The 15,671-nt window shown below is 36.7% G+C and overlaps 1 protein-coding gene across 1 annotated transcript; it reads right to left on the reverse strand.

Moving 5' to 3' along the window:
* Nucleotides 1–383: 383 nt before the first annotated feature.
* LOC124168415 (NPC intracellular cholesterol transporter 2 homolog a-like) lies at nucleotides 384–9,063 on the reverse strand. Its single transcript, XM_046546635.1, has 4 exons — nucleotides 8,730–9,063; nucleotides 3,151–3,264; nucleotides 1,873–2,087; nucleotides 384–1,041 (listed from the first exon to the last, which is right to left on the reverse strand). Exons 1-4 carry the CDS (start codon nucleotides 8,806–8,808, stop codon nucleotides 958–960), a joined length of 492 nt encoding a protein of 163 aa, XP_046402591.1. The 5' UTR covers nucleotides 8,809–9,063; the 3' UTR covers nucleotides 384–957.
* Nucleotides 9,064–15,671: the final 6,608 nt, after the last annotated feature.

Here is a 15,671-nt window from a genome sequence, read left to right on the forward strand (position 1 = left end):
ATTTATTTATAGAAGAGGGGATAATTCCCAAGGGATCAAAGACTTGTTTGTGATAGCGAGGATTTCTTATCATCCAAACTCATTGCTCACCAATTAACGTTGATGATCGTAGGAAAGTCCAAGGGAGCGGAAACTCACGTCATTACAGGTGGAATTTCACTATAAATGTGATCATTATTATCAACTTTTACTGTATTACCAATTTCTAATAAATTTTTCCACTAAGTGACGTCTGAAATAGTTTTTTTTTGCACAACAATGACTCTAACTTGGTTTACAGGCCACTTATCTCTCCTTCCTTCCAAAACCTTTCCATTTTTTCACACAGCCTTATCCTTGTCTCTGTTTCTACAATGCCAAATGTTAGAAATGAATTAGTAAAAATGTTTCCAATTTTTATTCAATATACATATGTAATACTATTATAAAATACTTTAATACAAAGTTTCCAACAATATCATATTCACACTTATTGTTAGAAGTTATTCACTTTCACTATATTCATTAGATATACATCATTTTGGACAATTTCAATCTCTGATTGATTTTCAAAAATGTATGAAATGCAATTTTTGTTGAATTATCCACATTATGTTTCCTTGGATATTGAGAAGAGATTTTGTTAGAGATAATTGATTCCTCACACTTGAGCCTTGGGATCATGTATTGGAATAATTTACAGCCATGGCTCTACTATTGGAGGTAAAACCTTTACGTCATATTTGAGAAATGTAGATTTAAATCGTTATTAAAGCTATTTCATATATGCTAAAAATTTATGATGTCGCAGTATTGGAAATACTAGTGAAGTCTTTAATCAAATCATTCATGGGTGAAATGCAAATATATGATTTTTATGTTTATTTTCAATATATGATTTGTATATTGTTATATTCTCAGCTTCTTCTTTCTGTACAACTAAAGGATGATTCAAAGCTAATTGACGCAAACTAATGACTACAACAGCTCACATAATACTTCAACACATGCTATAGTATTATTACTTTGGTCAGTGATGCTCCACCGTATCGTGGCTCTTATCTGAAAAGAAGAGAAAAGGATACAATTAGGATACAAAAGGCCCTCTGCTGGAAAACCTCATCGTAGCTCAACGTAGGGAGTAGAAATTTGATCAGATCAAATGTTAGGTTTTGATTCGTAAAGTTTACCTGGAATAGTTTCAAAAATCAATGTGAACAGAAATGAGAGAAGAATGAAATTATGTAACTGTAGACATATTGGTTTTATTTCTTCTCCCACAATGTCAAGAATATCCTCTTTATTTTTCTTCTTCACCCATATCACCTCTATTCTTCCCCATCCCCATATTTTAACACGTTGCGTACTGGGGTAGTTAAATTCTTAGGAACGCCGATTTGGAAATTTTAGGGCGTAATGCCTTTGGTTTAAATGTGGTTAAAAAGCTAATGTTTAGAATATAACTTTACCCAATCAAACATTATGATGCATCAATTCATTATGAATAATGAAGAACAACTTAAAACGTTCTAACAAATACGTATTGTATGCTTTAAAATTGTTTAGGTTGACGCGCCTAAATGACGAGAATCTTCGTCATCCGTCCGGAACGTTCGGGAAAAAAATGACGAGAATTCTCGCCATCCGTACGCAACGTGTTAAAAGCATGACGTCCATTCTCATCGTCCTCTCATAGCATCCATGTTTCCATGCTGGGCTCCTGCATACCTTTTGCTACCCGACTCTTTGCTTGCTTTTTTTACCACTATGATCATTCATATTGCAGAAAATTTTGCTACCCAAAATTTGTGGAATGGTTTTGAATGAAAGGAAAATTGACTTGTCCTATTTGATTTAGTGATTAGGTATCTGAGCAATATAATTCATTCTTACCTTGGGGTATTCATCCTCCAGGGGTAATACAGTATTGTAGATAACTTCTGTACCAGGACCTATTGGACATTGTTTGGCAGTAGAGTATTTTGATTCTTCATCGGGTGCATTTTGCAACCTGGAGCACACATCTGTCCTATTGTATGGAAATGGAAACTCCAATTCAGGAGTGAGAACAGCCACAAAAGATGAGGTTAAGTTGTGAATGACTTCAGCTGTGATAAGAAAAAGGCAAATATTGTAGATATCACTTCACATCCACTTCATTCCTCATAGGAAATTTAAAAACTCAAATTATTGCCTAAACCTTTTATTGGATAGAAATTTTCAATAAAGTACCTAACAAATTTCTTTTAACTATGTATTTTCTAATTTAAAATGCTTGTGGTTTCAATTGCAAGTAATAGTTAAGTAATAGTTGAGGTTAAAAAGCTGCCAAATTATTCAAAATTCAGAAATAAATTAAGAAATAATAATCTCCATTACAAGGTAAAACTAAAGTAAATATTATGTACATTTGGATACACAGTGGTGATATGTTCCATATATATGTCAGTAGTGTACTCAGTTGAGTAGAATATGATGCATGTGGCACTAATAATACATCTGACACAAGACACAAAGCATTTAAAAGTAGGGTACCTACTATTCAAAAAGGACACTTACAAAGTAGGTTACCAGAACTTTCAAAACCACTGGATTTATTTTCAGTGGATTGAGGGAATTCCATCAAAATCTGCTTTGGAAGGAGCCAGTGGCTCTGAAAACTCAGAGTATCTACTTTGCAGTAGTCCTTTAAGGCTGCCCTGTGCTTTTAATATGTCATACCTCAAGAAAAACATTTTATACCTATTATTCGTTGATGAACGACAATGTTCTGGACATGGTGGTTGAGAAGGAGAGGTAGCTTTTATATGAGATACAAAGCAGACAGAAGGTATGGATGGAGGGAGTACTTTGCGGGGAGGGGATGTAGAAAACAATGCTACAGGGTAGAATGTTAGGTAAACAAGGTAGTGGAAGGAAAAGAATAGGATTTTTAAGTAGAATGAAAGGGTGTAGGCCTTACTGTGAATTAAAGAGGGAATTTCATACATATGGGAAGGGGAGTCTGACATAATGATTTTTAAGTTCTCCATGGAAACTTACCATAATCGGTTGAATACTTAAATTAATATACTTCATTAGGCACATATCAGTATCATCTGATCCATTTAAGAATGTGGAAGCAAATTTCAGTTCACTGAGGATTATTGATATATTTATAATATTTCTTACCATCCTCACTTGTCCTAAAATGCAATAATGCTGTCACATTGGTCTTCTGTTGGAAATAGCATGGAGGATGATAGCAATCAAGTACTTTCAGCCTCAGAACTTCTCCAGATGATCCTGTTGATGCGTTTGGGTTGATGCGTTTGGTGGTTACAAATTCATGCAAATGTGAGCAGAAGAAAATGACAATTTAAGCAACTCTAATATATAGATCAACTTTTTAAGTTAATAAATTGCAATTTTCACCATTATGCTTCCAAATTATGAATATGGGCGAACAGTGGCGGATCCAGGATAGGGAAAAGGGGGGGGGGGGCAAGAATAGGCAGATCTAAGGGGGGACATGGGGGCACATACCCCCCCCAGACCCTTAAAAAATAGTCAAGATTTTTAATACGGTCCCATCATCATTACGTTCATTTTGTATTACGAGGTATCCTTGGGCCCCCCCAGAACAAAATCCTGGATACGGCCTTGTTTGTGCCCCCCCAGAAAGAAATCCTGGATCCACCCCTGGGGGCAAGGGAGAGGTAACCTCCCAGCAATAGTATAGGTCCTAGGGGTTATGAAAATTTGAGAATTTTGATGCTTATGGCAACAGTTTAAGGTTGTCTCATGACTAATTTTCCTAATATTTGAGCTTCTAAAACAAATATTCAATCAAAATTACTATTTTGTCCACTGTAAATTTTATACTCAGGGGAGGTGCTGGAGGAGGGGGTTGTTATAGCCCCAAATTATTGAAAGGATATCATTAAAGGCCTGTCAGTCAGTGGAAAATCTCGTGCTAAATTTTGTTGGAAGGGGCAATGTGCTATTCATCCAGGCTTTGAAAGTATGGTATACTACTCCCATACAGGAATGGATTTAACCCTTTCCCAGCCAATAAAAGTTGTACAAAGGACATCCATTTGACATTCAGAAGTTTCTTATGGACATCCTTTGGACGTCCCTAAGAGAATTCTGACATGGAAATTTTTTGATGGCATCCTATGAAGGTCGCTACAGGGACATCCATATGGAGGCTATAGAATGACATCCAATTGGAATAATGTAAGATAGATCGTAAATAATATAAATTATATCAATTTACAATGTCTTAATGGTGCAGGAGCTGAGTATTTCTCCCAGCAGTAGATATCTCTCAAGTCATCATTCCGAGTTTTCCGATTCCCGAGGGCCGATTTTGGAACTGCCGCCCGTGATTTACAACTATCGATCTATTGACTAAAGTCAATCAGGGGGGGTTTTAAGAGCAACTAATCCTGGGTTTATCGAATACGGGAGGTGCGGGTGCCCTCCCTGAGAATTTGTTTAAGATTATTGGTTCAAAAGGGTGAGTTTCATGGCTTACTGAGGGATATGATATTAATCCTTACACTGTTCTGTAAGTTAAATTTTATCCAATTAAGTAAAATGGATTAAATTTAAAATTTCACTGTGTTCTGTGGGGGGGCTTTATCCCCCAAAACACCCCTCCCTTGCTGTGCCACTGCTTTGTATCACTTTTCTTTCCCTCTTTTGGTTCCTGCATGCATTGTTTTGCCCTCCTGTCTATTTCTTTCTATTATATTTTATCTTCCTCAATGTTTCCCTTCAGCATCATCTGTAATATTCTGTTCATCAGGTCTAATGCATAGTTTTCTTGTGGGAAAGTACTTTTTTCTCTTGCAATCATTATTATTGGTTTCTTTTGATGCTACTTTTTCTTGATGTTACCCACTTCCCTTGAATCATATAGGCCAAATCTGACTGGTTCTGATAATATCATCCTTTTCATCCATCATGCTTCCTATTTCACTTCTTCACCTTCATATTTCCATCCAACTTACCAGTGTTTGTGGGGACTCAACTTCTTGTCAGCATTTGTCCTTATCAACAAGACTCCAACAAGTTTTTCAATTTTTTGCCATCAGGAAGTTATCACTCAAACTTTGCTCACCATTTTCCACTAAATTGCCCAGTCTCATTCTTAGTCTCGTACTCTCTTGTCACCTTATGGCTATGGTCTTTACTTTTTCTTTACTCTGTAATATTTCACCACTTCATATTATCTTGCATCAAAAGTTTTAAGTATTTCATTTTTTGGTGTCTCCGCTTCCACCATAGGGAGTTTGTGCAAATTTTTAAAGCTATTTCTTAGCCTCTGTCTTGCCATATTAATTGTAGTCTAAATCCCATATCTCCGTATGCGTGTCCAGTGTTTATAATGTGAAGACAAAAGTTTATATGCTTAATTAATTTTATATTATTTCTCCAAAATCAATGGTGAAAATTAATTAAATCAGTTAATATGTGCAAAAAATACAGAGAAAATACCGTAGAGATACCAGGATCCTGGTCAAGGCGAAAGATTTTTTCTCTGTGGATTTTTTGCACAATTTGTGCATTGCGGGTGACTCCGTAAAGATATGACCGTGGCTAGTCCCAGTATTCTTAAATCAGTTTAATTAGGCTTGGTTAAGCAATTTTAAAAAGGACATCCGCCATTGAAATTTAACTTTTAAGCAAATGATTTATTTCACCATTAACATGAAATATTACTGAAAGCCCTGGGCATGAATCGCACATGGTTCATGAGACTAATTCAGATCATGTAGCCTAATTTTTTTTTTCAAAATCTCATTTTTGGCTCCCCTGTTCCCCCCTGTGCAAAACTGTGCCCTGTTTTGTAAACATAATTAGGTATTACAAATGAAAGCAATTATGAAAAGAAATTTACGACCAATTTCTAATGCATAATTCGTACTCCCTGAAGCCATTTTCTGTGCAACCTGAAAAACCTAAATTTTTTTCCTCTATTTCTGCATTAAATAACCCGATGAGGGCTTCTTTTTTCGCTAGAAAGCTGATGTCATAGAAAAAAAGTAACTAAGCAATTTCGTGATAAGTGAAAATAAGTCACGCGAGCCACAGAAATTCACTTCTGGTCATGCTGGCAACCAGTGATATTTGTAAGTAATGAGTTAACAATAGCTGCTTCTAGGAGAAGTTAAATTTCAAGACTTCGTCTTTGAAAAATGTGAAAATTTTCTACTCAATCATAATTAACGTGGCAGCCACATATTTCTCCATAAAACTTTACACCACTAAAAAACACGTTTTTTAAATCTTTCCTGAATAGAGGTAAAAATGTGTACATTTTTGATGTCACTTAGAAGCAACATTGGGTTATAATGGGTTGAAAATTAATGATGACGCTCTTTTGTGCAGGTTGGAAGTAGTTCAGTATAATGACGCCTATTTTGAAGAGAAGGTATGTTTACTACCGCCGCGTAATACGTAGGAACCGGAAAATGATGTTGAGGAAAAGGAAAGTATTTCCGTAATAGTCGTCTATTAGTGAATAAACGCAGGAAATAGTATCGAAGTATTTCGAGATTACGATTTAGTCCCATTTTGAAAGTTTCAGAAAAGGACGTTAATTGGGGTAATATGATGTTTGAGTTTCATTATCTTGATGGTTTTTGGGATGATAGAATGTTTTATTTAAATTGGAGTTATGCTTGGTGGGGCTATTCTAAATTGTTTTCTCAATCGGTTGCAGTGGTGAATGCATATGGGGGACGAGGGGGGCTCGCGCCCCCTTGCCTGCATTGCAGAACCATAATTGTGACTTTTTTATGTCATAAGATGACATTTTTTGGAATATGAGTATTATCAGTTTAAATAAAACGTTCTTAAACTGTGCATGTGACTTGATTATTTTTTTATTACGATAAAAGTAAACGTAGCTCAGGGAATCTTTTACGTCCCCCTTGATTTTTTTCTGTATCCGCCACTGATTGGGTGGTATTTGGAATAGGTGGTTTATAAGTCATTGTTTGGTGAAATAGGTAAAAAGTACGTAACATTCAAATCTATGGTAACATTTATAGAACGCTCTAAAGCTTCTCGCTGATTTTCCTGCAATTAAAAATTGGCCAATTACCACGCTAATTTTACTAGATTCCGCTCTTATTGATTCCTAGCCATTTAGCGCCTGACGTCGGTTGGAGCCGACAGATATTTTCATACGCAAAAGACCTGACACTGGGTATAGCTGTCGCGGATTTTTCAACGCAAACGATGGGACGTCGGCTCTGCCCGACGCAAGGGAAGGGAAGTGACCGCTGAGGTGGCTATTGTCGGATGCATCCCAGACCCAGCTTAGCGAGTCCTTGTGGCCACTCCTCGTCGATTAATCGACCCTCCCACTCATTTATGATCATCCTCACCGCAGGAATCCGTTGCTAAGTGGTCATATTGTCAATAGTTTTTTAAATGATATATTTTGTTGCATAATACAATTTTTTTATACTTCTAAATTAATTTTTCGTTTTGTTCTGGGCGTAAGCAATTTAGAAACGAATTTTAAGCGTGAAAAATAACGGACTTGTAACCTTATTACCTTGTATTTACTAACTTTGTTGTTATTAATGCTAGAAACCCGTTTAAAATACCACAATGCTTAAAAAATTTCAGTAATTCTGTGAGAAGAGTAACTTATTGAAAATAAAATACAATGTTTGGTTGAAAAACACTGGTAACGCAACAAGTTGAAAGTGGATTCGTGCTATAATAGGGTTAGAGGATGTAGTCCAGAGGCCGGGGTAAGGGACGGGCGTCCGTTCTGCACACTACATACTGCACAATGTTCGCTCCGTTGAGCTGAGTCCCAATCTGAGGGATGAAAATACCAGGGTGTTGGCCCACTGAACTGACTGAAGGAAGACATGACCTGAGGAAGCCAACTGCAACTTTGGCGAAATATTGTCCAGTGAAATGGATAAAGGCGGATGGAAACTCGGGAGAATCGCTGCCTATCGTCCGCGGAAGCCTACTAGGAAAAATAGCGGGGTAACTCCACCCCAAAAAAGAGCTCCGTATAGAGAGGTTTAAAATATCCTCATAAAATGTTACTTACGTATAAAGTATCGCTAAGTTTGCCTATAAACCGGCCATCGTGGAATATATAATTAATGTTGAAAAAATAAGAATAAAACTTCCACAGGATAATCTATATCACGACCACGGTTTAGGCGAACAGTCGATGAAATAGCAGAGGCTAATTCATGGCTACATACACGCACCCCCCCCCTTGCGAGGCCGTCCGCATTGCCGAACATTGCAAAACCACAATTTTAACATTTTTATATCATGAGATGGCACTGTCTATTATTAGTTTAAATAAAAGTTTCTGAAACTTGGCACGTGACTTATATTATTTTATTACGATAAAATTAAAGGTAACAAGATATCTTTTGCGCCCTCGATGAGTTTTTTTTCTGTATCCGCCTCTGCGACATAATACCTAGAAACAACTGATGATGTCGACTGTTCGTCGAAACCATGGTCGCGTAATAAACCATTCCGTGGAAGTTTACAACGCTTTTTTTTTGAATTGTCAACCCCATTTTCGCACTAGACAATGCTTTCACCGAATGTTTTCGACCATGATGACCTCATTTTTGTTTTCATTTCCGCTGCATTGTTCGCGTACAATTGTGTACAAATGACCTTCCCATTGAAATCCATTTTTCTGAAGTCGCACTTAATGTCGTCGTTGCAAAAGAGTTTTTTTTAAAGTTCCTTGCACTTACCGCAGTCCTTGAACTCAGTTTCTGCCGAGGCACACCAGAAGCACAAGATGAGTGATAGCGCCGCGAGTACTTTATCCATCCCAAACGCGTATTTCTCTTTCCTCGAGAACACTCGTATCCTCTGATTCGCGTCCTCACAAAAGCGTTTGACTTCTTGCAGGTGACAACACTAACGATCACTGACCACCTCGCAAATGAGTGTCTACTCTCAACGAGCTATTAGGAGCGCAGTTTGGAAGCGTCCATTTTCGCGGAAATTAAAACGACCTTAAAAAGCGTGGGAACGGACCTTCGGAACTGCAAATAGAACCAATTGGGCCACTCAGCAAATTGACTCGCGTGTTGAGGGAAAGGAAAGTGTCTTCCTAGTTTTGTAATTGCCAAAAAGTTTCCATGTAATAATAGACCTTTCCCTTCCCTTATTTCCTATGACCTTAGAGCCGCGCTGTTTGCCTCAATGATCGTGTACTTAGCGTCGGACGATATCTTTGGAAATGATGGGACACGGCGAAGGACCAATACCTCCCATATAAAACTAGCAGGCCACCCGGCGTTTTTCGGGAAGGATAGTACCCAGAGCATAGGGAAACTTGGAACTTGGAATTCGTGATTACATGTCAAGATTTATAGGTAAAGGAACAAAGAAGGATGATGGTTTACATATGTAACTACAAACAATGAAAAAAACAATTTCCGCATACCGTTCACGGGATCAGCTTATAGGCCGCTCCACAACATTGATCATTATGTATGCCCATACGTGCGTAAACGAAAAACATTGTGTGAACGCATACCCCAGCAAAAAGGTTTGACCAAGAAGATTAATAGCTAAGTGTAGAATCCTTTGAGTTATGATTTCCCTGTCAAGAGGTGTGATCACCAGGCAAGATATCCATGCACAGAAGTTGTTTGACGTGACGTAAGAAACAATAATGAGAAAACGACGCTAAAGGTGCGTTTACCCTGAGTAACATGTTATATAAACAAGTTACATGCTCGTAAAACAAAAATTCGTGTTATATAACAAATTTTTGGTTTCTCGCAAGAAATGGGAAAATGTGTAACATGTTACAGAAAAGAGGTGATGGGGATAGCCTCTTGTCGGGTGGGCTAGGACTGAAACTGTAACATATTATTTGTGCATTTTATGCTCCGCTAGACTCTTGTTATAAAACAAATGTTACAAGTAATTTATTGCATATAACATGTTTATATGACATGTTACACACTGTAAACGCACCTCAAGGATGTGTCGAAAACAACCATAAGTAGAACTACGGGCTTCAAGAGCATGAAATGCAGTTACATAATAACTTTGGTTGCAAACCGTGCAGCCTTACGGAAATGCATAGCGGACAGACAGGCATGTATCCTATTTTATATAGAAATGTAGGTAATCTCTCCTACAGAACCAGTGGCGCCATGTATTTAGTCCAAATTTGTTGATTTTAGGTGACCAACACCCCATGATGGAGCCCCATTTGCGAAGGAGCCAAATGGGGTTCCCATGTGCGTTAGTATCCCAAAAACAAAGAATTCAGAGTAACTGCGTGGCGTCATAGGGTCTTTGAAAGGGATTAATGTATAAGAGGTGCTGTCTAATTCCGTTGAATGTGGTACAAGGTCTCTAATGGTATAATTTGCTGGGGTAGTGCATACATGAACACATTTAAGTGTGAACTCGTATTGCAAAAAAAATAATTCGGGTAATATTGACCAAAATTTTTTATGAACACTCATTTCCGTTGTTTTTGGCCCTAAAAATGTTGCCACTAAGGGATTTGTACTTATTCAAAGTCCTAAAATTTTTTTATGCCAGCAGTGGCAATATGCCAAGTGGATGTGATAGATATAATTATAATTTAAGGAGTGAGTCATTGTTAGTTACAAACAGACCAAGGTTATCATTATATAAACGCTATTTTCTTTACATGGGGCCAAAGTTATTTAATTTACTTCCCGCTAAAATTAAAAAAATTAAACCATCAAATAAAATGTTAAGACTTGTCAAAGACTGGCTTTTCTCACAAGAAATAATTGAACATTTATTTTGATGTTATTTATTAAAAACAGTCATGTATTATTTACTGCATTATTACTTTCTTTTATTGACATACATTTTTATTTGATGGTGGCTCAATTCTGGTCCTATGACCTTGGAGACCACCTAAAGTTTCTTCTCTTTGTTATTTTTGTTATTTAGCTGGACAATCAAACTGTAGGTCTAGAACTGAATGGGTCAAAGGATGGGATCATGTCTGCGGAATTAACTGCTATTGTAGCTATTATTACATACAAAATTGTAGTACAGAATACCTGCTACAATTAGAATAACCACTATCCTTGTTGAGTTTCGAGTCTCCAGCAATCGCAATCATTATACTTTTCTTTAACGGCTTTTATGCGACATTTTATACCACTATCTACCATTTTTATCTGTCCGTATTTTTATCAGATTTTAATATGATAAAATGTATTATCTTTTTAATTAACTTTCAAAAACTGAATTTACTCGTCGGAGTTGATGTTACATCGCATCGTCGGTTTCAATACAGAGGCAAAGAATGTGGCTACAGCTTGAAAATTTCAGTTTCCTACAAATAGTTCTTCTTGCTACAGGTATGAAAACAAATTCAAGTCTGTTTCTCACAAACCTGAGGAAATGAATATATTTCTCTTTCTCCTCGGTTAAGTCTTTTATTTTTCATACCAAAGCCTTTCGAGGAAAAATCTCAAAAAATGTTAATCCTCCCGCGTGGACAGCGGTGAAATCTACTTGTGATGTCAAAACACAAAGGTTAGAATTTTGACCCGATTGTTGTAACATCTAATCCAAGCTTGTAGCCGCAGATTTTATGGTGACACCTGAAGCATGAAATCCAATGATGTATCAAATATGTGAAATTAATGGAAATGCTGTTTTTTATAGTAGGTAATTTTTCCGAATCGTGCTGTTTTCCTCAATATTTGATTTAATTCTTGAATTAAACTTTTATTCAGGGCTAGGAATGTTCACAGGATATTCGAGGAGCCGTCTAATGCTGCAGTCTAAAGCATCTTGATCACTGTTCCATCCCTGAACCATTATACTGCACCTACGATAAGTCCCTATTTCCTAGGAACTTATCTCGGAGCATTTCCTATTTCAATTGGTAAATACCCATTACTTCAACACTTAACAGATTGCTCCCTCGAAAAATCTGGAATATCTTCTCATCTTAACCTTAGAGGGATCTCTTATCTGTTTACTCGTGTTTTCCTGATACGTATGATAGCTTTTAAGTGTTTTGCTACGCTTTGGATGCACCATTCATACTTCAACTTTTATCCACCCTGTCTTCTTTGGACTTTGTATGCACTAGATATCTTTGTGCATGTTATCATTGAAGTTGTGAGCTTTCCCGTCTTTTTAAATATCTGACAAGGACGAAAGATATCAGACAGGGCTTGTTGAATTTTTATATTTTGTTTTTCACGAAGGTTGAATCGATTCCTTCATTAGTAAACAATTTAATCCCTTTTGCCACTTGATGACTCTGTCATAGGGCGAGCACATAGAAGATAATTTTGATCTTTTTTGAGAATCAATTCGCGATTAAAATTTTCATATCAGTTCAGCCACTAATTTGTATATAACGTGAAAATATAAAAGCAACTATTTGTATCCTGTAAATTTTATTCCATACAGTGAAAGCGGCATTAATAACATTCTAAATATCGTATCCAATACTTTTTAACAACATTTTCATAGTCTACATGTTCTAAGTCCAACAGGGGTTAGAAAAGTCACTATGTAAATCCTACTTAAAATAAAAAAATGAATTTTGCCAATATCTTTTCCTCTTCTGATTAATTTCAGTGTAGTCTTGCATTACTGCTGATGTATTATTTAGCTTTGGATTATTTCGTGAGTATTCATGCATTTTATATTCGTATTGCCAGAAAGTCACGCAATGTTATCGCTGTTGATAAATTGCAATATTGAAAATTCTATTTATGCCTGTGATCAAAGAAGTGAGGCTGTGTTAAAGGTAAATTACTGACTATTTTAGGAAAAATTGCAGCAGGCATTTTACTAGCGGATTGTACAAACGCTTAGGACTCGCGTAACTTACGGGATGCAAATTAGATGTTTAGCTATCTGCTCTATCTTAAATCTTAAAATGCTTGAAATCTTTGCGTCAACCTATCTGCTGCATTAGTCATTTTATGGAGTCTGTTATAGCTTTTTCCTCTTGAGATCAAACGACCTCTGGCATGAAAATTCCTCTCAAACGTAGGTATTATACTTATTTCCTACACCACTTTCTCAAAGGATCCTTTACGAAATTGTATAAAAAACGCAAGCTATTATTTACGATCGATGACTTAAAAATTCAGTAGTAGTTATATATGAGGTGCTCTTTTGGATGCGAAATAAGTCATAACTATACTAAATTTAAATGTTTGTTAATGACTCATAATATAGCTTTTAAGGTTTCCGCAGCGATTAGATGCTCTATTACATTCCATTTTTCGGGTGTACGTCTGCGCGCTTAATATTTAACTCGAGGTTTCGTTCCTCCTGCTGGGCGTCGACGACGCTCCCAATTTTCAAGCGGATTCTACGATCGCTTAACACTCGCTGTAATTACGGGACGGAAATGAGATGTGGACAACGCCCAATGAGCTTGATTAAATTGTTTAGGCTAGTGCCCGGTAAAATGAAACCAAGGGAATGGATGCGACACCAATTGTCAATAGTCGTAATTTACGTAATGTTTATACTGCATCCTCTACCAGTAGCGTAGCCAGTTTTGAAGTGGAAGGATGGGTTTACTTGAGATTCCGGGGCCCTTCCGAGGTGTACAGGAAACACTCCAGGACAAAGGGAGTGAGGGGAAAATTTTGGGATTTTTGATACTGAAAACATTTTTTTTTAGGATTCAAAAACGGTAATTTTGTGCGATTATTTATTAAAAGTTATTTATTGAGGGCATCTTACTCGTTTTAGGTGCCTCTTTTAAAGGCTCAAGGGGGAGGGAGGGTTGTAACCCGGTAACCCACCCTGTGGCTACCACACTGTCCTTTATGCATTTCATTTGAAAAAAAATTACAATTTTTTTTTATCATCAGCAATTCAATTTTCTAATTGGGGGTGCTATGATTGTTATCTTTCTCTTTCCCTTAAGTAGATTGAGAATAGGCTTCTAGGCGGAGTTCAAGGCAAAACCGGTTTCGTCATTTAGCTCATGCCCAGTGAATTGATCTCAGTTGCCTATTTGAAGAATCTATCGCAATATCTAGATGCACTTTGGAGCAATTGGTTCTTTTCGAAATGAAGGAGATTGTCATTTGTGAGGCTACACTACTCTACTATCGATTTTTAATTCTGGATAGAAGAGCTAGAAAAGTTCTGAATCATGTGTCGATTAAGAAATTTGTCAACTCACGCTTTAACTTATTCATGATTTATTTTGTGTGTGTGGCTCACTTTTATTTCACATATATTCTCGGTTTGGAATTCTTCCTGAGTTCACAGTTGTGCTCAAAAATTATTAAAAAGCTATGAAGATAATAAATCATATTACCGCGAATATAAATTTCGGTTAACAACCCTAATTTTGACTCATTGTTCAGTGATATGCAGATCTTTTTGCATGTAAGCGATACGTGTTAATTTTCGTGTGTATATTCCTCCAACTGAACCCTTTCAATAAGCCCTATGTACTCTTTATTACTCACAGACGTGCTTCCTTTGTCACCCGGTAAATTAGTATGGAATTATATTTTAGTTTTACAAATTTTTTTTTCCCGGCCATCTGATTTCATGCTTACTATATTTGTTGTTGATGCTCAGTGGCGCCGACTCCATGGGGCTTGAGGGGGCCCGAGCCCCCTCAAAAATTCGTTATAGGTGTGAGGAAAAAATGTGTCAGGCTTGTTGATTTTCCCCGGAGTGTCCATATATCGAGATTCGAGTTATCAGGGCTCTAATGTTGATCATATGACTCTTCTAAAATGCTTAAAAAACTTAAAACTCACTAATTTTAATATTTCCCGGGGCAAGATTCCCGGTTTGGGCCCCCCCAATATTTTTTGTAAGTCGGCACCCCTGTTGATGCTTCTTTATCAGTTTGTTCCCGATTTCATGTTATTAGCGTGAGTTTTAAACTTTAGACCGCCATTGTTGTCGTTGTGACAACTTTTTCAGCGAATGATTATTGAATAGCAAAAAATCATTGCTTTGGATTCTTTTTGAACCTTGTCCTTATCGCAAAATCCCTTATCGTTCGGATTCAATCATTTCATCTAGAGATTAGAGCTTGTTTACGCTCTCAAAGGCACTGAAATCGGATTGATAAAAGAACGTTGATTAAAACGAAACGACGCACTTCATGAACCAATTGTAATAAATATTTATTGAAAAAATACAAAGTATGTCTTCTTCGTTTAAATAAATATCAAAAACACACAAAAATTCACACATACTGATGAACACACATTTGTCATGAATGGTGAGCCAATCCTAATGAAAATATATAGTATTCAGCGTTTGGCCCTGGCCCTATTTTGGCCCTGGAGTTATGGTTAGTAAAGGTGAAAATGAAAGGATACATATAGTAAAATTATGTGAAGCTCCTGTTGCACTTCGTAATGTGGCATGGATATTCGCGTAAATGAAGTTGATAGCGTGATATTTCGTTTGGGAGATTTTCCTTTACTGTATGAAGTCATTGTACGTGCCAATTACGGGTACTATATAAATATAATTTGACTTTTCATTGCCTGTATGTTAATTTACTTGATAAAAAATTTTGCATCTACCTTTCCAGAAGCTGACGACGTTTCAAGAAAAGCTAATTAGTACGCTGGCCAGAACTCATAACTATTTATGGAGATGAACTGTGTTTGTGTTAGTGGTGCTTTTAATGGAAATTTAAAAGCAGCTTAACCGTATTT

The sequence above is a fragment of the Ischnura elegans genome, chromosome 11 (genome assembly GCF_921293095.1).
Source record: "Ischnura elegans chromosome 11, ioIscEleg1.1, whole genome shotgun sequence".
NCBI lineage: Eukaryota > Metazoa > Arthropoda > Insecta > Odonata > Coenagrionidae > Ischnura > Ischnura elegans.

Coding starts and splice junctions, on each gene's coding strand:
- LOC124168415 (XM_046546635.1), bottom strand. CDS start 8,808: ATGGATAAAGTACTCGCGGCGCTATCACTCATCTTGTGCTTCTGGTGT. Junction 2,088..3,150: donor TTTTAGGACAAGTGAGGATG/GTAAGAAATATT, acceptor TTCTTATCACAG/CTGAAGTCATTCACAACTTA. Junction 1,042..1,872: donor TGGAGGATGAATACCCCAAG/GTAAGAATGAAT, acceptor TCTTCTTTTCAG/ATAAGAGCCACGATACGGTG.